This window comes from Corvus kubaryi, unplaced genomic scaffold (assembly GCF_017639235.1).
Source record: "Corvus kubaryi isolate FWS band 111438036 unplaced genomic scaffold, C.kubaryi_AGA036_p1.0 37232, whole genome shotgun sequence".
NCBI classification, from domain to species: Eukaryota; Metazoa; Chordata; class Aves; order Passeriformes; family Corvidae; genus Corvus; species Corvus kubaryi.
Window position 1 is genome coordinate 793,352 of NW_024581066.1, and position 24,051 is coordinate 817,402.

At 43.4% G+C, this 24,051-nt stretch overlaps 1 protein-coding gene across 5 annotated transcripts in view; it reads right to left on the bottom strand.

Moving 5' to 3' along the window:
- Positions 1 to 664: 664 nt before the first annotated feature.
- The window catches only part of DAAM2 (dishevelled associated activator of morphogenesis 2), a 204,090-nt gene continuing 180,703 nt past the window's right edge, over positions 665 to 24,051 (bottom strand). For all 5 annotated transcript variants that reach the window (XM_042022915.1, XM_042022918.1, XM_042022914.1 and 2 more), the window contains 5 exons: positions 22,709 to 22,816; positions 21,245 to 21,305; positions 17,529 to 17,660; positions 8,643 to 8,813; positions 665 to 6,763 (listed from right to left, as the gene is read on the bottom strand). In XM_042022915.1, the coding sequence (XP_041878849.1) occupies positions 6,548 to 6,763; positions 8,643 to 8,813; positions 17,529 to 17,660; positions 21,245 to 21,305; positions 22,709 to 22,816 (688 nt within the window). In that variant the 3' untranslated portion in view covers positions 665 to 6,547. The remainder of the gene's footprint in view (positions 6,764 to 8,642; positions 8,814 to 17,528; positions 17,661 to 21,244; positions 21,306 to 22,708; positions 22,817 to 24,051) is intronic.

The window sequence follows — 24,051 nt, forward strand, 5'->3', positions numbered from 1 at the left end:
TCACCCCACTGATCTGTGTCTAACTTCACTCCGGACTCTCCACCCTGCTTTTCTGAAGTCTTTACTCCTGATGCTGGCTTTCCTGGTTCCTTTTCAGCTGGCCTTATTTAACTCTGGATTCCTTGGCAGCAATGCTCTCCTGCCCACTCGTCCTCTGAGTCGGCGCTCTTGCTGTCGGGATGTTGCTCTGTTACGTAAGCAAGCTTAGGGCGAGCACTGCCACCCTGCACTCCCTTCCTTGCTTGGAATAGTCATGTCCAGCCAGGGATTATGAACTCCTAGATATCAGGACCATCTTACTTTATCCTTTTTATTTTTAAGTGAACTCCTGTGTACCCTTGGATGTTATTCTGAAAGAGGAACAAGAGAGAGCTTTTTAAGAGGAGCCTTGGATATGGTGACCTGGTGGCTCCATGATCAGCTCTTCCCCATTGCATGGCATGGGGAGGATGTGCTTGTGTTCCACGGTGCTGCTTGTTCCCCCAGAACAACCTGTGGAGTTTCTCACCAGCTCTGCAGTGACTGTATCACTTAAAGAGCTCCATGCTCTTGATCAAAAACCCAGACCTTAACAAAAATCTTCACCCAGACCCTGACTCACCTATCAGACTTTGCAGCAAAATGTGCAGAAAATGAAACTACAAAGAAATGTACGGAGACACAGTGGGGGCAATATATCTTTAATTTTTTTTGCTTTTGTTTTTTAGTATTACAGTATATTCTTATAAAAAGATATAGATAAAAAGGACACTACAGGATTTGTACATTTAATTCACCTATAGTCTTAAACTGACTAAGAAATGAGGATAGGCCAAGGCATTACAGCAGCAGCACACAACCTCCCACTTCAGTAAGCAGCACTGTACTTTCTAGCTTGGCAGGCAGGGCCACCTCCCAAAGTGACCTGCAAGTTTCAAGCTGAGCAGGCCTGCAGGGGAGCAGAATGACTGCAGGTGGGGATGGCTTGGAAGGGAGACGTTGAGCACAGAGCGGCTCAAGTACTGAAAATTCCCTCGCAATTCTAAAAACTGCAAAGAGCATTAAAGAGTCTGTTTGAAGGTGAGCAGGAAGGGGGCAAATGACTTGTCAGAGAGGCTTTTCTAGATCACTTGGCTCCGAGCTCCTAGTGGGGGAAGCTGAAATGACCAAGACCTACATGAGCTGTGTAGAACATCTTGTAAATTGACAAACCTGTCTAAAGGAAAGTTTTAATCCAGATCCTACTTTGAATTATGTTGATGTAAAACCCGAGCAGCTTGAACTGGTTACTGTGGATCAATTCTACATTACCACCCATAACAGAAGACTCCGGTTTGGAACCATCCAGACTCTTTCATGAAATGAAGCGCCAAAACACCATGCTAAACTCATGGTATCCTTCTCATTTGGCACAGTGAGGAAATCTGGCCAACTTCGGGGAATACTGGTCATCAGAACTACTACTTGGATTAGTAGATAGGTTTTTTATACATTATGTAAATAAATATATAAATTCTACATTTTCAGTTGGCCAAATTGTATTATCCATGTTGGCCCCTCCTACCTTTATAAGAGAAACTGGGGTGGCCAATGGAGACTACCCATTTGGATGGTAGGCAATCAGAAATCTCCTGTGTCAACTACAGAAGCCAAGGAGCCATGGCCTAACACCTGGTGATTGCCAGAGACTCCATGGGTAACAAACTGAGCAGTAGAAAGATTTTGCTTACCTGGGGTAATCTGGGGAGGTGGGGAGGAGGAGGAAAGAGGGAAAGTAGATGAAATCTTTCTTTGGCCATGGTGATAGGAAGGAATGTCAGCTCTGAGGAAGGAGAGCTGTCCCAGTTTATCTCACTAGTGTGTTAACTCTGGTGAGAAGTTACAGGGCATGAACCACTTTTGGCCATCTAGCCAAGCTTCTCTGACATTATGGACAGAATTCGTGTGGAAGAGTGAAGTTTGCGTGAGCAACTGTGCACCTTTACTCTGCTCAAACTCCTCACTGTGACTCATGATGAAAAACAAACCCATTTTGTAGAAAGTGTTCTGAAATAACAACCTCCATCAGTTCACCTCAAGCTTTAAAATGTGTGCTTTCCCAGAACCAGGATCACCAGAGGCAGAGTAATTATGACAAAAGCCAAAAGGGTTTTTTTCTTTCCTCCCTTTCCACACCAAGACTGCTCACCTGCATCCCCTGGCCTGGCTCAGCTGGCACAGGAGCCAAGCCAGCTGTCCAGCCGGTGTAATGCCCTGGCACCGTCTCAATAGTCTTTGCTGTAATGCAGTGTATACATACAAACATAGCAAACTAAAATAAGGCAAAATAAATAGAGGTGTCAGATTTACAGGTTCCCCTTAGAGATTCCTAAAACCATTTTTTTAAAAATCATTTAACCCCCAAACAAACAGACAAACAAAACCCAAGACAACCAACCTAGAAACGAAACTGCATATATCATGTACATCATCTACTGTACAACAGATCTCCTTTCCCCTCACGGAAACTCCTGACACAAGCTTCTCCCGTGCAACCCAGCTCAAAGTGTGATCTTTCCTAAAGAAACGGAAAGATTTAGCCAGTGGGGCTGATCATTATGGAAACACCTGCCCCACGGTCTCCCACCAGGATCCTTTGCAATTCCTTTCCCCTCATCAGACATTGTGAACACATTACAGAAATACTTCTGAAGGACATCCAGGTCGTTTCCATAGTGAGGAAGTCTCTCAGCCCTGAACAGTAGTTCTGCTCTTGTAGGGAACTGGTGCCTGGACAATGGCTGTGCTACAGAGCACAGAAGGGTATTGCTGCCCTGAAGTCACTTTACCTTGTAGCATTTCTAGAGACATGATCGACTGAGAAGAGTGACTGAGTTCAAAGTAAGTGGAAGGAGGAGGGAGTCTTCTTCAGTCTTTTCTGGGACCATCCTAATGCAACCTATGTAGCAACAATGCAGAGACACAGAGGTGAGTGAGCACTAGACCTCTAGGGACAAATTCTGGAGAGTTAGAAAGTACCTCTTCTAGGTGTGAGGAACTTCCTCATGAAGTTAGGAATTACTGTATTTCTGCAGGAAGCAGAACAGCCCTCTTTCAATGATGCCCTTCTTTCTCAGATCTCCTTCTTCTCCACTTTTTTCCAAAGGCAGAGTGACTGCACAGGCGCAAGGACAACAGCAGACCCTAGCTCATCTCCAGCTTCTCCAATGATGTTAGACCACAGACGGCTTCCTAAACCTACTCAAGGATAAGATTTTCCTTTCTCCTTCAGCACCTGGCAACTCAACCACAACTTCTGAAGAAGAAGAGAGTATTAGATGCACTCACAGTACCCAAAATATGAGATACATGGACAAACCTGGCTTCAGCAAGAATCTGATTCCAGGCCCTACAGCAGAGCCAACTTTTTCCTTATCTTCTGTGTGGGTAACCTCATCTCATACAGTAGATAAGTTAATGGACCTCTCTGCTTGTCACCACTTGTATGAAAACACTGCTTGCCTCAGTGTGAAACTGAGCTTTTCCAAAACCTTCTTTATGAACTTTCACCACGGAGTCAAGAGCCAGGGAGACTGTCCTTCACACTGAATGAAGCTTTTGGCCATCACCACTGATTCCAAACAGGAGGAGCCTGAGGCACTGCAATGCTGAGAAAGTCGAGCAGCATTGAATCAGGGGCATGACTCTGAGCTTTCTGTCCATCCCCTTAAGGATCCCACAGCTGATTTACAGGAGTTGCACAATCTCTCATTATTAATGTATGAGTCAAAGAGGTGGCAAAACTACAGCAGCTTTCTTTGACTCTCAGTGTGGCTGGAGTGTTGTCGCGTACCATCAGACAGGATCTCTTTAAACTAGAGCTGAACTGTGTATACAGAGGACAGAGGACTTACCACCCTCTCTGCTTTTGCCACATTTGTGGCCTGGCAAAGTGACTTCAGTTTCAGAAAGCACAGCACAAACCTGGTTTGACAAATACTGGGGCAGGGGAAATGCTGTATTTATATTCAAAGGGTTTGCCCTGAGGTGTTTCTTCTCTGACAGCTGCCATGCTGACAGCCTGCTTTATCAAGCAAGTACCTGGGGAGCAAGCAAGCAGCACTTGCACATCATCTTGCACCAGGACTGACCTTGGCACTACACCTGAAGTTCTGGGTGAGTCCTAAACCCAGGGAGAACAAAGAGGGAGGAAAAAAACCCTACAATGTTCTAATCCCTAAAAGCATAATCTTTGGAATTCAGGGATTATTCAAATCTAAACTCAACTGTATACCAATTTGGCACATATTACCACCTCTCATATGGCTTACATGGCTTAGGTTACATGGCATGCTTTAAAACAAGACAAACAAAAGGGCTGGGATATATAGCAAGTCTACTTCAGGGAGCAGCAAGGAGCTTGTTAATATAATTTACAAGAGACATTTCTAAAAATCCATTTGTAATTTAAAATAAAAATGCTTTAAAAAGTGAGATTTTTTCTTAAACTTTCAAAAACCTTTATGAAATAGTCTTTCTTCTACAAGGTGCTTGTGTCCACTGCAACAGGCATTGCTGTTAATAGCTAATCCCAGAAGGGGAGTGGGATAGTAAGGGAGGAGAATGCACCCAGCTCTTGTAAGATACCAGCTCTTTACGATGAGTATTATACAGAGGCGCGGCAGTCTGGAATGTCCTAAATAGGGAAATTCTGGGGTGGGAGACTCAAAATTCAGTAAACAATGAAACATCAGAGTTTGACAATTCTGACTTTTTTTGCTTCTCTCCAAAGTTTACATAATTATTTAGCTCTCAAAGTGTTCGGAAGACCACCACAGTTTGCTTCTCCAATATTGTAGTGTGTAATACTGATCAGGCAGCATGCATTGCAGAGGAAGTTCTGTTCTGCAGACTCAGTGCAGAGCCTGAGGTTAAGTGACATTCAGAGAAAAATCAAACCAAATGATTAAAGTGACAAATAGAGCTTTTTCACTTCCCTGGGATTCCTTGACATTTTGTGCTGTTGACTAATGCAGCAATTTGTAGATGGTCTCTCTTCTCAAACGTTCTCTCTTCCTGTCTAGGAGGAAGAATCCATCACCACTCTTTCTTTTCCTCTTTTCCTTCTCCAGGGAAGATAATAAAAAAAGAAGAAGTTTGAAAAAAAAAGGTTAAAAAAAAGGCCATGATAGCCCACACAATCCAATCCCTTTCCTAGAACCATGAAGACACACAGAATTCAAGCCTCTTCTTGGGTTGCTTGCTTTTCTGCTTATATATTGCATTCATGTAACTTAACTACAAATTTATTTGTTTCTTCTGAATTAACCCAACTCCAAAGCCTTCTTGGTTTACACAATTGTGTCCTCCTCGATAAATTCTCAGTTTTAATTATGGGGCTCTCCCTTGGTTCATCCCAAGTGATTTCTTCAAAATGAAAAAGTCTGCGTGCTCCAAGGCTCTCTTTTGACACCATTCATATCTTACTGAGTGACATGGTTCCCCTTGGCAGGAGTGGGGTGTGTGCAGTGGAGGTCAGGCTGTTAGACAGAAAGACTAGTTCATGCCAACAGCAATCACAGCTAGCATCAAGTGGAAAAGAGATCTCACATCTGGCAGGCAGTGAACCTGTTTGCTGTTTGCTACTGGAGACCTGTGGATGATACTAGGGAGATCCCAAGTTCCAATCTTGCACAGATAAGAAATTTTCCACTGATTCCCTCCCAGCCTCCAGCAATGACAACAGGCTCTACAGTCATCTACTCGTAATCCCAACCTGGCAGTGACTTAGTTTTCTAAAGGAAAGCCAGAGTTTCTTTCCAAGAAGATGCATTTCATAGCTTTGAGACTCAATCACCAAGAAATTCCAGAAAACTCCTTCTAGCAAAGCAGAATCCAAAAGACTTTTTCAAATTATTGTATGTTGATCCTGATTCTTGAATTTCATTTTGTTACAGAAACTGGAGACTTCTTTCTAAGATTCACTTGCTTTGGACAGTGTAGGCCACAAAAAAATACTATACAGCACATAAGCTTAAATGCATTCTTCAGGTGCTAATCAATGGCTTATAAAATCCAATTCTAGGAGGGAATTGGAAACTTGAGAACCACATCTCAACAAACCCCAGAAGGCCAGTCTAGATCCAGAAGAAGTGATAGCTGTTTGCAGAGTTGCTCTGAAATTAGTCTTCCTTGTTATCAGCAAGATGGAGATCATGACTAGTTTTTACTTTGGCACACAGAAAATTTTGTTCCAGCTGTGAGGCCATCTGCAAGGCCTAAGTACTTTCTGTCATCACCATGAGGCCTTTGATGACACAACAAACTCCCAGAAGCAAATCTGTCAGCTCTGCATGGCCCAGTCACAGGCCCTGCTGGATCCACAGAGGCACTTTTATAATGGTTCAAATTAGGAGCACAGAAGAGGGATGAGAGGAAAGCTGATCATGGAAAGGTAACGTCTTTAGCTACAGACCAAAGAAATCCTTTGGGGCAGCTGTCAGCCAAGCGCCATTACACGCATTCATCTTCCTTGTTTTGCACTTTTTCATCTCCTTCTTTTGGTTGATTATTTTTCTTCCTCTTGTAATTAATAATTTAGCTTTGTCACCACCCGCTCACGGCTTGTCTCTAAGCCTTGGTTCCCCGAACGCTTGCGGTTACGCTTGAGCTTGGATAAGTCTTTGTCAAAGACTTCACCCGACCTTAATGCTGACACCAGGTCATCAAACTCCCCACTCTCTTCAGAGATGCTTCCAGCTTTTGCTTTCTTTTGTCGCCTCTCTTTTTCCCTCTGTTCTTTTAGCTGTGGAGAAGGACACAGAGTTTTAGGATTAGCTGACCAAGATGCTAGATCACTAGGTACACTCCCAGAAGCAGCCAGAATGCATCAATACAGATTAGGGAAAACAAGAGTAGGAGCTTATCCACAAGGCCATCACCTGTGCCAAGAGCAACAAGAGGCCATGCTGGGCTTCTCTTCTACACAGGCAAGCAGAAGAAATGAGGAATGAGTAGCAGTGTGTGTCTGCCTCACAAAGCACTATCAGCCTGCAGCAAGAGGACACATGGGATCTGACCATGCTACTGCTGTTTTGCACTAATTTTACAGCAGGATAGTGACAGCACAGTAGCTGTGTCAAATGCCAGTTTACAAGTGATGCTGGCTCAGGTCATTTCCCAGCTTCTGGGAGCTGGCTTGCAGTGACCTTAGTGCAGCAGCACCTACCATGCTGACAGCACCTGACTTAGTGAGTTTGGATGTGTCGGTACAAACCACAGTCACTAGTACAGTCACAAACAACTTTGCACTTGGGCCATAGCTAGCTAAATTTACATGCAGAAAGGCTGAAGCCCTGAAGCAGAAGGAGGAAAAGAAGAAAGGAAAAATCCAGAAAGCCACAACATAGTGAAGCATGAAAATTGTGTGAGACATCAAAACATCAGTAGAATCCCTATGCACAAAACAGCTCATGTTTGCATGGAGACAGTGTTGCAGTGCTGGGAGGATGAAGACACATTGCCTTGACTATGGAAAGAGAAACTGGTTATAAACACAAAGAGCAATGAAACAAAATTGCTAATTTTACAAATTGTTGGATAGGTCCACCTGTCAATGTGATGCCCTCAGCCTCCCTAGGGTAGCTCCAAGGAGCTCGGCTATCTCTTTCCACTGCTCAGCTCCAGAATTAGTAGAACTGGCAGGGGATGGTAGTGGCTATCAGGAAGCAGGTCGGTCACTCTGCAAATGCTAGCCCCACATTGCAGGAAGACTCTTTCCATAAGGCCTCTTTCATGACATATTAGGCCTATGAAACCATCCTACAGTGGGCTCCTTTTAACTTTCCAGGCTGGCTGAGAGGAAACTTGAGCCTGTGTCCTGGCATTTTATCCTTCTGTCTAACAGTAAGGCTGCTGGCATCCTGGTGTTTTACCTCTCTCCTCTTTTGAAAGGCACAAGCCAATGCTTTTGGCTCTGCAAACATTAAAATCAGCAACTCCCTGCAGCGTGGCCTGGGGCCATGGCAGCAGCCAGGGCTACAGCACCGGCAGGGGGGAAGGAGGCAGGGGACTGCCGAGTTCTCAGGCAGCACAGAGCTGAGGTTACAGGGGGATGCTGGTTCACATGAACCCCTGGGGACACATACGTCTGTCTCCCAGCAGCAAAATCCACAGAGAGGTCTCCTGCCACGTCAAGGCCAGACACAGCCCCAGTAATCCCGGCATTAAGGCTGGCCAGAGAGAAATACTGCCGGTGTGGGCTGCAGCAGGTGCCAGGGCATTTGCTATGTCACTGTGCAGATGACAGGCATGCAGCAGATGATGATGGAGTCTGACTGGAAGCTGACCAGCTTGGCGGGACTGAGGGAAATGTGGCTTCTTTGTTTGCAGCCTAAAAGCAGGATAGTTTGGCATGGGGTGGTGGCAACCCCATGCTGCAAAGTGCCAGGGCAAAAATGCCTGGGCTAGATTTGGTATCTGAATCCCTAAGAGGGTAATTTGGGAGCCATCCTTGAGAGCAAGACAGACAGCAGGAAAAATGTCATCATTTGAGAAGAGAATGATGCCAAAGAGAGGTGTCAGGGAGAAGAACATAAAACAGTGACAGGACATGATCATTGGAATTTCTCTCAAGACACAAAAAGGTGAGGGAAGGAAATATCTTCCTGCCCCCAGATCCTCACCATGGCCTCCATGCGTGCCCTGCGCTCCTCCTCTTCCTTTTTCTTCCTCATATTCTCCAGATCTTGCTTGGCCTCTGCAAATGACTGTAAGAAAGTGTCGAAGATGCCAAAAAATTCATCTGGCTGCATCTTGCCCTCAGTCTCTCCAAAATGCTTCAGTGCCTTGGCATACTGTCAAGGGGGCAGAAAACACAAGAGCCATAATTAGGCAGGCAGTTTGGTGAAGACAGCAAGGATAGCTTAAGAGTAACCACACCATGTAATTCAATACTCTCTGAGAATTCATGCGGCAAGAGCAGAAACTACCCCCAGCAACAGAAGTGCTTCTCCTTAAGGCAGGTGCCTCTATCCCTGAGGAGTCTGCTCTCCTGGATATCCTTTGGGCAACATGCAGCTATAGTGCTGGAGAGTACTAACTGTCCACTGATACAAACAAACGTGTTTAGTTCCTGAGGGCAATGGAGTAATTTCAGAGGATGACACTGTGGCCACATCTCAGCTGCAGCTGCAGGACAGCCAGGGCAGAGAAGACAGTGAGCTAGCTGGGGAAACAAGCAGTTTTAGTCCATACTTTCCCCTTCCATCTTCCCTTCAAATCAACTTTTAAAATGCCTGGAGGTAAAAGTTTTTTGCAATAAAGCTACAGTCCGTCCTCTCAGAAACCTTTTGCCATGTCATACATCTCTCTGGAGTCCTCTGAGTCAGGGTGTTGCCCGGGAGAGAGGAGACTATAGACAGACAAGGCATGAGAGAGGGGCAAGGAAAGCAGCCAGGGCTCCCAGGCAGACTTAAAAGAGAGTGAATACATCACAAGTGGTTTTTATTTTAAAAGGCAAATGTTGAGGCTGCAGGACACATATGGAGGCAGCCAACTGGCAGGACTTCAGTCACAGGGCAGTCCTGATGGGGATATGGTAAATTCACAGCAACTCCTGGCTCTTGGACATCAGTGCTGCAGTAGTTGTACTCTCTCCTTTGCACTCTCACACTCCCAAGCATGCTCACCAAAATGCACTCAAATCAAGCACATACAGCCTGTCAGCAGCAGCACGTGCAGTAAGTGCTGTGTAAGGACACACATCCATTGCCAGCTGCCCTCACTCACACACCTCTGTGCTGCAACAGGCAGCCCCAGAGGCACACTCCTGACAGTACTTGTGCCCTGATGCACAGCTTCCCTAGAATTCCCTGCTTGCACTTTAGCACACAACCAGAGAGCAGCAGAGCATCCTTACAGACCTCAACATTTACCAAACCAGGCTATGGACTGTCTTCAAGTTCTCTCAGGCATGTATTCAGCTCATACTAACACAGCCCAGTTTCCCTTTCCTTCCTTATGTGGGTGCTGTTGCAGAATGGAAAAGACAGTAAGAACAGTTCAGGCTCTGATCCCAGCACAAAATGAGTTTGGAAGCAGGTCTTATAAACCCCTCTGGCCCTGTATCAGGTAAAGCATAAACAATGTCTCCCAGTCAACTGCAGGGGGAAGAAATCTCCAAGGAAAGCAACTTCCTTCTGGCACAGCCTGAGAGATTCAGCATCTCCCCTTCTCTGCTATCCCTGCCAGGCCCACAAAGCAGTTTCAAGCAATAGACTCTTTTTTTCTTTAAAAAGGCTGTGTTCTCAGCCAGAAACAAACAAAGAAACCCAAAGAATCTTAGAAAAAAAAAAGTGTTGGAAGAAATGCAAGTTGCTTTGAGCTACCAAACATGGCAGGAGTTGAAGGAAACACAAAGAAACAGCAACAGATTACTTCTCTGTTTGACTCCTTTTCTCTGGAGCCTCTGAAGACATACACACAAGCATACACACCTACACCCTCTCCCCACCCCTCTCTGTAATTTTATCTCTATATAATGTACACATAGGCTCTTTGAATATTAGGGAAATGCAGCAGTCTATAGTAACCCACACTGAACCAGCACCAGCTCTTTGGCAGAGAGAATACAGGCTGTAAATACCACAGAGGGAGATAAAGCATCTCCATATGCTCTATTTTCTTGTCTTGCTTGCCCCAGTGTGACAATCAGCCAGGGAGGCAGGGAAGTGTCAAAGAAAGACTTCAGCACAGGCATTGCCACCACTGCTTGAACACTCAGAGCACCTGAAGCTCGTTGCTCACAGGGGATGTGCTACCTGTGATGCTATGATGATTTTTTGCCTTTTCTTTTATACCCCTTTTATACCCTTTTATAGGTTTTGTATTCTCAGTGGTTTTTAGCCTACATTCTTAGACTTATTTGTCAAGCTAGGAGACTAAACATCTTAGAAGCTTCATAGTTAGGGATCATAAAGCCCCAGACCCCAACTAAGATAGAACCATCCAGGGGAAGGTTCCTTGGGGAAGGGGCTCTCTGGAGCCCCTCACTGGGGAATCTTTGATAGATATGCTAATTAGTAAGACCTATAATGTTATACCAGATCTTTGATGGGTGTGCATTGCAGTGTGCATTTGGATGCATTCCGCCTGGACGTGTGCACCTAAGGATCCTTAAAATAAATACCAAGGTAAAACCCCTTTTTCCCTTCTAACCGTGTTTGATTCTTGATTTTAAGACCAGGAAAAGGCATCACCTGGAATCTCTTCCCACTTAATTTGTCATTAACTCCTGTGAAAATTGAAAGTAAGGCACAAATTAAGAGCAGTGACTAGGGCTGCCAGCTGGAAGTAAGGCTTGTCCAATAGCTGTGAAGCCTGAAGTGGAAGGGAAGCCCACAGGAGATGGCTTTTGCACCTTGCAATGCACTGCCTCCATCCCATGTTCCTCCTGTGCTCAGCAAAGGTGAGTGAGTGGGCGCACAGAAATGAGCTGGTTGACACCATGAATGTCCACAGGGGTTTCCTAATCACTTAAGGAAGCTGGAGGTTGAAAAGGCAGGGGGTCCTTGCCTGGGGCTCTTGGATCCTACATACATGGAAGTCTCCTTTAGAGGGTGGTGTTGTCTGCAAATGTTCTGCACAAGGCCTGTCACCAGCTAGCACCGGCTAGTTCGTGTCACTGGCAAAGAGGGGCTTTTGCTGCTGCCTCCCCAGTGCCACTCAGAGGAGGAACAGTGTTGCTGTGCTGGAAAGACCCAGCAGCCTGGGAGCCTTCCAGAGACACTCATGAATCTGAGGTGTTGTGGTCTCTAAGCAGCAGCAAAGAGTCTGAGAGCAGCCTGTCTTTGGTGCCCTGTAACACAGGGCTTAGGAGGTCACAATCACTTACTGTAAAGCAGTGAAAGACAAAAAGCAAAAGATCTGTGAGCTGGATGACCTAAAAAAACTACAAAAGGAAAAATTTGGAGTTCACTGAAATAAACATTCTCCTTCTTTCTCTACCCCCTCTGGAAAAAAAGCTGACTGAGCAGAGGCAGGCAAGTCAGGAGATCCAGCTTCTGCTGCCAGCTCTGCCCATGATGTGGCTTGGGAGCTCATGCTTCCTTTCTCAGCCTTGTGCTCTCCATTCATTACAGAACAGAAAATGTCGCCCCACTAATGTGTTATAGCAAATGGCAAAGAATCAGTTGTTCACATCTGTGGGGCACTGCATCAATGTAATGCACTATTGTAAAGAGAGACATGCTGTCTTTTCACTGTTTAAACTGCAACAGACCCCTCTGGCTTTACTACTTCTTCTACTTCTCTGTAATTCTGGTTCTGCAACCACGTGTGCTTTTCCAAAGCACTGGTGCTGGGTTGAGGGGCAGTGAGCTGCTGCAGACAGCCTCCCCAATGCTGTTACAAAGCCCAGGCTTCTACCTGCCCACAGTGGCTAAAATCACACTGCCTGCCTCCCTCAGGGCGTTAAGAGGTAGCGTGGCACAGACCAAGGTGCTCTGGATCCCAGCCCTCTCTTCTGCTCTCTGTCACAGGACTTGTGTCACCCTGTACAAATTGCTTGACTGCTCCATGGGCAGATTTCCTCCCAAACAACACCAGCTCTTGTGCACAGTTGTGAAATCTGTAGCTAAGCCCTCATACACGCAAAACGCTTCCCAGAATTTTGTGATGTGCTGTAATATTGTGGAACAAGGGCTGAAAACTTGCTTATTCCTGAAGTCATTTGGGGACAGATGACATGGGCAAAAGCAAAATGGAAAACTGTGTTTCAGCAGGTTTTCCACTGTAACACAGAATGGTATATCTTTTTTTCATTAAAAAATTCATTTCCACACCATAAGTGCCCCCAAGCTCCATGATATAACAGGTCCACGAGCTCAGTGCCAGTTCTGCTTCCTCTGCCAAACTTTCCACTGAATTTATCCTCTTGCCAAAGCAAATCGTTTAGACAGTTGTTTATTTTAAAAAGCCATTTTAGCAAGGAGAGGGAAAGCGGGACAGCAGCACACACAAACTCTGCTGTGCTTGCCAACGAAATGTTAAACAGTGGCAGAAGACCTCTGGAAACGGCAGGAATGGGGCTCTGTGAGGAGGAGGAAAAACAGCCATGATAAAAATTTCCTGCTGTCTGTGCTGTCTGCTGTTGCAGGAGGAGCCAATACACAAATGAATTATACCATGTAGCCATGGAACATGAACTGTATTCCCCAGACAAGCAATCTTGAGTTTGCTCTTATGAAGACACCAATTCAGTACTGAGGCAAGTCAAATAAATGTCTTTTCTCTCTATGGGACAAATTCAGATCAGCTAATGGAAAGAGCCCTGACAATTCCAGGCAGGGCTGGGCCCAGCTCTTCTTGTGCCTAAATGCTCTTAAGGGATTCTCCCAGGAGTTTAACAGTGATGCCGGCAGCCCCAAAATCGAGTTACAGGTGCTCTAAACATTTCTCACATGTTAGATGCCAACCTGCACTGCAGCCCCTGAAGTTCTAAGTTACTGTACAACAGCTATGTGATTTATTTACCAAATGGCTGGTGGTGCCTTTTGTGGGATACCTCATCTTGACTTCCTCAGTCTCTGTCCTGATACATTCCCTATTCATTTCCCCCAGTGGCTGACAGAAAACACCCGTCTCCAAAATGCACAACTGAAGTGCACAGCCTATAACTGGCACTTGGACTACAGCATTTCTTTGTGCTTCATAGCATTCTGCCATTAATGACTATTTTCTTAAATGGGTTTCACTCAGCTGGCTTTCACTGCCTTGCTGTTCTTCCAAACAGTTACTGTAGGTGCTAAGCTTATTAAATGTGTGTGCAGACTCTGAACTCCTTTCTCCATCATGAGAAATACCTTGCTTGAGAGGAACTGTCATCAGAAAGACTGGGAATGGACACTTTTCCTACCCAGCTTGCCCAGGCCATAGCCTCCACAGTGTCTCTATAGAGAGGCTTAAGTTTGACATTCAGCAGAGGAATGGCAATATCTGACCAAGCAGACTTTGTACTCCTAACAAGATCCAAAGTGTCTTAAAAACAGGTTTGCTATAAACCAAGAACAAAGCAGAACAGTTCTGAGGAAGCCTAGTGATCTGAGTTCATACCTGTCAATATTTAAGTACATAGTAACGCTTCATATAGGGCAAATGTCAACCTTTTTCAAGAAAAAAAATAAAATTCATACCATGGGAGGTTACTCTTCCTCTGCTTGGGCATTTTCATTGCTTCCCCACAGGAAACATAGAGAAAAATTTTCACGAATAAAATTCAACCTCTTCTTTCTTACGTAAAAAAAAATCCATTTTTCATCTGTTCAAACACATAAAAATGGATGAAGGATTCCAGGGCAGAGTTTCACTTTCTCCTGCCTCCACCTTCCAGTTTATGGGAAATGGCAGAAAACATTATCCCTTGATCTAATCTATATTCTCCCTTATAAAGTGGTATTGGAAGTGAGAAAAACACAAAAAGAACAAGAACCAGCTGTGCTAGAAAGCCTGTTTAGAGAGTTGGTCTAAGTTTTCAATCAGTTCTTAACCAAGCCATCTGTTTACTGCATGAAGATAAGTACAGTTACAAGGCTTCCTCTGCAAACATGGATGCCTGCATCTGGCAACCTGGCCCTTTAAATTTAAGATATCACTTCCTCCCCATGGCCACTGGCTTCAAATGGCTCTGTTTAAGCAAAAAGGCCAAAAAGGTACTGCATGGAACTGTGAAAAATATTGTCTGCTGAGAAGGTCAGCACCACACCTTGGTAATGGATTGTTTCCATAACTAAATAAATTACTTTTGCTAATACTGAAAAAGTTAAAAGAAATATAAAAACTTCCCCAGTTTGAAAAGATAAGTTATATTGTTTTAAATCCCAGCTGAGGAAACATGGCTCTGATTAACTCATGCTAATCAATTAACCACATCTATATTTAGGATATCCAACTCCAGCTGTTAAAACTAGGGCTTCATTATTATTAATAAATCTGTGAGTCAGGCCAGTTCTTTCTAGGCTTATTCAGGTATTTTTCAAAGTCCTCCCTGCCCCACTACCTTTTTTGCTCAATTTGCTTTGCTTTGAGAAATAAAAAAAGAACAGGATAATCAGATGTCTTGGTCCCTCTCTTCCTTTAATTGGCTAGTTCCATTAGGTTTCCATGGTATGAAAAAAGCTTGTGATTCAACAAGCACAGAGAGCCCATTGAGGTTGGAAGATGTTATAAGCTTTGCAAAGCACATCTGGTTTGTTGAAAATTTCCAGCTTTCTTTTTCCTTTTTTTTTTTTTCTTTTTTAAGGAAAAAAAAAGAGGAAAAAGAGGAAGAACAGAGGGCCAAAATAATATGAAGCAAACATGAGAAATAGCTCAACACTGGTAAGGACAGAGAGTTCCCTTACAGGAGTCCAAAAGCAGCTTTTTGCCAGTGGAAGAACCAAAGCCATAGGTTGAGCAAAATTGGAATGGTGTGTGTGCAAACATAGCAAGGGTGTGTGAGGAGAAGGTAGAGTAACGTTTCCTAAGCATGTTATAGTCATTAAAATAAAACATCTCTTTATGTTGAGTGCTTTATGTTGGCTATGTTTAAAAAAGCGTGCAACAACTTCCAGACATACTGGTCCGTCTGCAGGGAGTTTCTCTGGTTATTTTTAAAGCAAAAGAATGGCATTTTTCCTGCAAGTGCCTGATCAAGAAAAGTTGCATTGCCGTGCTGGACATGTACCACTTGCTGGTTTTTAACCCCCAATTGAACTTAAAAAGAATCTGCATTGGCTTTTCATCCTGGTGTGCCAAAAAAAGAAAGGAGCACCACCATCTTTAACACCAAACCAAAAGTGTGCAGTCTAAGCCATGGACAGAGTGAATATCTTTCCAGAAATGGATGCCTAACTATAATGAAGTTGAAAAATTTACCCATTCATAATACAGAAGCCCCCAAATCATAGAAAACCAAGTTTTTCTCAGCAAATTTAGTGGGGTTACAGAATGTAAAATATTCTTTTGTGCTGAGAAAGCCAGTATGGTGTGAACATTTTTATACTGGAAGTAGTTTGAATCCTCTCGAGCAACATGACAACAATGAAAAATGGAAGTGTTCAGGGCCAGGCTGGATGGGGCTCTGAGCAACCCAGTCTAGTGGGAGGTGTCCCTGCCCATGGCAGGGGGGGAGAAGGTTGGAACTAGATGATCTTTAAGGTCCCTTCCAACCCAAACCATTCTATGATTCTATGAAAAATTAGTCATGTTATTCTCCCCAGAATTTTTTTACAACGTCAGTGGTGTTGGACTGCCCAGCTTTGCCTTCTGAGTGTTGCAACAGCCTCTGCCCCACTGGTGTTTGCCAGGGCAGCCCTCACTGAGAGCCAGAGGCTCCTGTGTTTGCAGACGCGAGTCACTATTACCCAGTTTATCTCCACAGCAAGGAAATGTTTCTGAATCACAAAATAGCACTACTGCAGAGGAACTGGATAAGTGAGAAGTCTTACTGTCTAGATCCTCAGCCTATATTTTCAAAATCTAAGGCCTACTGACCCAACAGCACAGCTTTCATTAGTAATGCAATAGGTCCTTTAACACTAGAAGGACTGACACCAGAGTGGAAACAATTTGATCCAAAAGAAATAACACATTTGCTTCATACAGCCAAGCACTTTTAACATGCCAGCCAACAAGGGCAGATTTGCCATTACATATCATTTACTTTAAAACTTGCTCTTCTCTAAACATTTTCATATGCTTATGATCTTTTCATATAAATTCTTCGTCATTCATCTGAGAGGCAGAGGGATTAGTGCCAGACCTGAGCCATCAGGAAAGAACAAGCACTTCCTTAGGTGTACCAATCTGGTAATGGAGATGCAGACAGGGAAAGGACAACATGATTGCAGCAGCACCTGAAGAATATCATGCGCATGGTTCTGAGTGTGTACGAAGAATCCAAGAACTTCAGACAAACCACACGTTTGGGATTTCTATCTTTGTACTGAAATACACCCAGTAACAGAGAAGTGGAAAAGATCAAGCATAGCTGGTGTAGCACTGTACCAGCCACTGAGAAGAAAATTAACTCTATTCCAGCCAAAACCAGGACACCAAACTACCCAGAGGTATATTTTTAAAGGAAAGAGACAAAGCACAGATGTCCCCAGCTGAATCAGCAGACTGGAATGCAGTCAGAAGCAGAAGGTAAAAATATATGAAGTCACCATCACCAAGAAAGGACCCCTTTTTCAGCAATGGCTTAAAAGGCATTCCCTTCCACACTGTGGCAAGGTGTGGTATCCTGTTATGGATACTGCCACTGCAATTCTATACCGCACAAGAATAATGTTAAGGAAGATGAGAAATAAGTGGGTCAAGAGAACTGATCCTTCTTTTAATCACAAAATATGTTCTAAATGAATATGGACCGCATTAGAAAAAATAAGAAACTTCAGCCTTAACAATTTTCAGTGTCTATTGAGTTTTCACTGCAGTCCCAGTACCTTAAATTGCTGTTTCCATTTTAATTCTTTTGACTGAGCTTTTGACTGAGCTGGTGAAACTCTAAACACTTCAAAAGGAATTCTTACCTTGTCTCTAGCCTCGTTGAGAAGGTCTTCTAACTCTGAGAAGCTGAAACTGGCCACAGTGATGAAATCGCTCATGACAGGAACAAACCTGTCCCCTGATTCTCGCATGCGTCTCTTCTGATAATCCAGTTCCTGAAAGAGAAGTAAGAGATAGAGACAGGCAAGTGTCAAAGATTCCTCAGTGATGAGGAAGGGAGCAGGAAAGTCCATCTGTTTCACTCACTGCAGAGCATGCTCTGCTCCCACATTCATCCAGAGCTCTAACTTAGAAACCGCTTTCTAAGTAAGTCAGAAGTTTTTAGGCGAGAGAGGGGAGGTCAAGAAAGGATGAAGGAAGGTCCTGGTTACAGTTTCACTTATCCTCAAATTAAAACCACTCCCAAGAAAGCCATCAACCTGCTAAGTTTCTAAAGCAACTTTATAATTTAAGCATCAACTACATGAAGTGGTGCATTTTTTTTCCTATGCAAAATGACAAATGATAAAGAGCTTTGTGTAGCAAGTGACTTTAGGATTTTTAATAGTGAGTTTTGCTCCATCCTGTCTTCCCATGGTGAAATAAAATGATGTATACTTGGGGAAATGTGCTCTAGATCTCCTCTTTATTTCTCTGAAAAGCACCAGGTGAATAGCAAAAAGACATCAAAATTGGTTCTCCCACTGAAGGACAAGCAGACAGATGCCAGGTGCAACATTTTTTAGCACCCTGCTAAGCATTAGCTTGGATGTCATAAAAGTGACAGAGTTATAAACCGGGGCTATTGTGTCAAGAGTTATGGTAAAAGAAAAAAAGAATACATAAAACCATAGGAAACAAAGATCTATTTGTCTGCTACCTACAAAAAGAAAAAACCTGATTTTAAGATTCTTTCCTTCTGGCTCGAGTTTTTTAGTTTTAAGCCAAGATTACCCACAGCTATCTCTTCCCTTACTTTAATCACCATGCTTGAAACACAGAGAGAGCTACAGAGCTCCTCAAACTGAGTAATTCATAGTGAGACTGGAAATCTCCCATGCCTGTGCTTGGCTTGTGTGCCGTTGACAGTCTCATGAGGACAATGAAACTATAATCTGGGCCTCATCTTTATTCTCAGCTGAATAATCAGTGGGAATGATAAAGCCTGATTTTCTCTGTGGGGAAGGCAGCATGAAGCAGCAAGTCAAGTTACGATCTGACCCTCTGTTCCCTTTGGAAAAAAATATCAACTCTAGCTTCACGCATGTTGGGTGCTCTCTGGTTGTCAAAATAGTAGTTCACAGAGCCAAATGGGTAGGTTTATAAGCATCTATGGGTAGATTTGTAAGCATCTATGCTGAGAAACATCTTGGGACTTGCTCCACGTGGTGCTGCTGAATGCCAAGAATTACTCTGGCCATCAACAATCTAAAATCCAACATGATATATATCTTTTGGTCTGCTGTGAGTTGGAAAGAGAATGTAACCACCACAAGGAAAGACCACAAAGCAGAAAAGGGTCAGGAAAAGAAATGAGGAGGTGGCCAGAGAAAGCCCACATTAAAGAAGTGCTACTTTCCCTGCTTTATATTACATCCTCTTCTCCACTGGTTTTCCTAACACATCACAAGGGACAGTCCTGGGAGCACTGCTCAGTCCATCACTTTGCAGTGAACTGTTTCTGTGTTACAATCACTTTGAAATGGACCTTACAAACACAAGAAATGTCACTTCACATGCTTCTAAGAATTACGCTTTTTTTTTTTCAGCCACTCTTCCATTCTAATTTTTAAGCTTATTTTAGCTGAAAGTTGCTCCACTCTCTCCTTCCCCCTTCCTCTGGAAGGTGAGTATAACAATTCTGTCATCTTACTCACTGTTGAAAGCTATGGCATTTGGGACTGTTACTGGAGAGTACTGTTTTACAAAGTCAAATTAAGATTAGGTGGTCTGCTCTTCAAATTCTGTTCTTCCCTGCAGAATAATTATCCCAAAACACAAAAAAACTTAAAACCCACACAAGTAACCAGAATGCCTATGTAATCAGCCGGAGAGCGACACTGCAAAATAACAAATTCCTCTGTATCTTCTAGAAATGGTCTCTGCTAATCATGGTAGCATAACAGAGGCCAGAACTGGCCCTGGTGGGCTGGGCTGCTGGTTCTCTAGAGGGATGAAATGATTCAGGCATGGTAGTCACTTCTCAAGCGGTGGTTATGATCTCCTTGCTGTGTGAGAGAAGGGCTCTGCTGACAGAATTCCCTTCCACTACTCATCTGTCCTGGGAGTGTCCTACACAAAGACAACAGCTGCATGAATGTCTTGAAAAGGAATGTATCTTATTTTTACAAAGAAGTGAGCTGCAAGTCCAGGAAGGCAAATGGTCTGTAGTACCTTTAAGAACATCTGACTGTGAGACTATTTTTAGCTTTCTATTCTTAAGGGGCCTTGAAGAAACACCAGTCACTGGAGCCAAGGCTGTGGTGAGAACACACTGGAATAGAATCAAGAATCACACCTTCCCCTCCTCCCCCTTCCACCTGACAGTGATCTTCTATTGTTGCTATAGTGCTGCTTTTTACACGCCAGAAAACCACGAACTGAGCAAGCAGATTGGGAGGTGCTGGCAGCCTCAGAAGAAAAATACCATGGCAGGGTACTGAAGGACTGAGGCAGGAAGATGGTGATTGTATGGGAAGGAGAGGTTGCCCATGGAACCCATGCACAGAAAAGAGAAGAAAAATCAGCTATAAAGGCAAAAGGACAAATAATCTGACGAAAGGAAGCAAAACAGAATTAGCTACTCACATTTCAAAGGGGGGAATTGTCTGTCCCAGCCAAAAACTGGGCCTCTTTTCATGTCCTGAACTCCATGTCAGCCTTCCCTTTACAGGTGCTTTTAATTCCCAAACACTGTACTCCATGTATGGAACAGTATTTCTTCCCATTGCTGCATTCTCCCTTACCCCAATAATCCAGAAATAAGGTTGGGAAAGTTGGGGGTTTTTTTACAGGAGGATCACTGGTTAATTACATAATGAACTGCTGGCAACAGCCAGACAGCCTGGGGGCTGCTGACAGGACAAAGATCGCCTTCCTCTACTCCCAGAGGCAAAAGCAAATTCAGGTCATGTGAAAGAAAAATGAACTCATCACTGTCTGTCTCATGGTGAATGAGGACTGGAGGGTCCTGTGTTATTTCCTTGTAAACAGGTAATCCTTGCACAGAAACCACCCAATGCAATTCCCAACAACTGGCTTTCATTAGTAGCAGGAAAAGCCCCACCACTGTTGCTTTGCTTGCCAGCTCAGCTGCTTCATCTTTAACTAGTTTCTATTCTTCCCCTTGCCTTCCCAAGGAGTGATTAGGATAGAGGTTAGGGTTGCATATAACAGAGCACTACCTGCTTACTACTACTCCAAGAGCCATGTGAAACACTTGCTCAGCAGCCATCCATCCCTCAGTAAGAAAGAGCAAGAATTTTATTTCTTCTTTCAGTCCATGCCATTTGTCAAACTGTCCTTTTACTTTCCAGGTTGAGATCAAACAAGCTTTTCATTAGCCTTAACTCTGCTAAGATCATCAGCAGGAGCTCCACATGAGAAGCTTTTATTTGTTTTTTCTTGGTTAATGAATTCTGGAACGGAATGGAAAGGAATGAAAAAAGAAAGCCCACTTTATCTTATCATAAAATATATAGTGCCCCTGATTCTGAGAGATATTTTAAGTATGGCACTTTGGAAGCCTTCAGATACTTACAGTTTCAACAGCTTTCAATCCAGTCTTTATGTTGTTGACTTCCTTCTCCAGCTCTACCAGGCTGCACAGGAGACAGACACAGAGCAGATAAAACAAAAAGAGCAGTGTTACACAGGGCTACAGGAACTGTGCAGCAGCACAGACCACTGGCCCATCAAGTCTGGTATCCGGCCTCTGGCACCAGCCACACCAGATGACTCGAAACGAGGGGAAGGGGATCTGTTAATGCTCTGTGCTACTTCTTGAATGAGATGTAAGATGAGGCAGACCCTGCTTGCCTCAGTGGTCACACTGAAGACTGGGATTTTCCTGGGAAGAAAAGGGGGGGTTGCCCTCAGAACATGTGCCCTGTGAGCTGAGCCTGACCCTTCAACAGGGAGCATATGCCACACGGCCAGCTTGCAGTGATCAGCTGACACAACAAGCAAGGAGCACAGCTTTAGCACTCACATCACTGGAGTCTCAGATTATCTCTAGATATGATTCTTACACCATGTAACTACTAAATCCCATTAGCAGTACATTTATGTGTGACTTTTTTTCTCCCTCGCAGTCCCAGCATTGTTTTTCCATCTGCACTTCTACCATATGGTAGTCCTGGCCAGCTTACACTGTAACTGAGCATAGAAACGTGCTGTTAATGCTCATACATGCTTCCCTGGACACAAATGTTACACTGAGTTTCTGCTCATCATATACAAACAGGAATTTCTTTTTTTCTAGGACTTGTGAGCAAAATAAGTCTTTAATTTCCTGATAACTAGTGAGTACCTGTTTGGGAATCAGCAGGCATACCCTCCAAATATTTGGAGAGTAGTAGCTTACATCTCAAAAACACCACTAAAGCTTTAATAAATGCCTTTTAAGTGTGAAAAGACATTTATTTTTTACTTCTCTTTCATTAGTTGGACTAGTTCCTTATACAAAGAATCATGTCTGGGTAATTAATATGCATAATTTTTTTTGAGGAGTGCTTTGGAAAGAAAAAAAATGTTAGTATCTGGGGGGATGGCTTCTGTATTCATTTTTAAAAATGCTTCCAGAAATGGACCATTGAATTTTTTGCAGAAAGTATGATGCTTTCCACATTTCTATGCAAGACTGATTTGTGCAAAAGTTTGAACAATCTTCCTGAAAAAGGTTTACTGTAGCCTCTGTGCCTAATTGACCCCATCTTAGAAACGAACCTGCAATTACCCAGAAAAAATAGCACACTTAGATGAACAACCATAGGATATGGTGAGTGAATTACAAACAACAGCCAGCCTGCTTACAATGTCTGATTTGGAAATAGATACAGGCATATCTGAGTAAAGCTATCAATTTAGTTATCTACAACAAAGGCATTACATCTGTAAGGCTGGCCATGGGTTTAGAAGACAGAAATGAAAAAAAATTATGATAATTAAGTGAACAAAAATCTCTGGGAACTCCAGCTCTGAGAAGCAATAGCACTGGACTTACTTGACTTTTGCTGCTTCTGTAAGATGCTGCAACTCAGACTGGATGTCTAGGATATCTGGATAATTCTTTTCGAAGATCATAATTAAGTAGTGCAAGAGTGTAATGTTCCTAAAGAAAACAAAATAAAAACAGAAGGTAGAAATGAGAAGGCAGGTGGTAATGAGAAGGAAAGGATGATGAAAGGATTGTGACAAATCAGTGAAAAATATTCAGGAAATGTGCTTGATTGAACAAGATAAACAATGTATCAGCAGTTAGCGGCTCTGCTACCGAAAGAAAAGTATAAGGGACTAAAATAGATAATTCCTTTATGAACATCCTTCCTAAAACCCCAAGCAATATACTGTATCTTAATTTATTCTGGAAACACCAGCATGCTTCCATCCATCTGTGTAGAGGGTGTAACAGAAAAGAAAATTGCATAACACAGTATAATATTTGTCATCAGATACTTCAGAGAATAAACAACTACTAGTACTAAAGGGACATTAACTTGTAAGGGAGAAGAAGCAAGCTGTCCTCAGAGGCAATGTGGGAACAAAACCTGAGAGTTAACTAAGGAGAGAAAAAGGTTCCTGGAGATTGGAGAAGCTGCAAAGAAAACTACTGCAGTAACGAAACAACTTATGAGCAGTGATCAGGCTCACTAACACAAAACCAGTTGCAGCCCAAGTTGGAGCAGATAGGATTGAGATGGATGAGGGATGCAAGAGAAACTTTAAGGAAATTTGTAAAGTAAACAAGGAATTCTGCATGTAAAGAGAACAGACAGCCATAACAGCTACTTTAGGTGGGTGTTATGTTGTTAACTGACAGGGAAGATAGCAGACAGCCACTGCTTCACACAGACTGGAATCTGGGAGCTGGGAACTGGTGAGAGAACAGAATCTGCGCAGGATATTTAATTTATAGAAAAATCAAGCCAAGCTACAGTAAGGCAAAAAAAAGTTCAACATTAGCTATTCAGGTGTTAGCCTTGGAATACAGAAAGGACACTTTGGTAGTCAAAACAGTACTCTTAGTTCAAACTCTATTAGGTAGGGATGAATTTCCTATGATTTTTTACTGACATTATGCATTCTGTCACAGCCTGAAGTCATTTCACCACAGTTATGGTCTCAGCAGGTCTCAAAATTCAAGGAAGGTGCAAGTTAGTAAGAGCCAGCATAACAGATCTCCAAGAAAACCCTTAGTGCTGCTGGAATCCAAAAGTCATATTCTCTGCTCAGTCTCACGTGGATTCATTTCCAGAACCAGCATGCAGATATGGGGCAAAACATAGGGTGACACTATAAGACCTGCAGTCCATGTCAATAAACAGTAAGCTCCACATTCCCAAACCA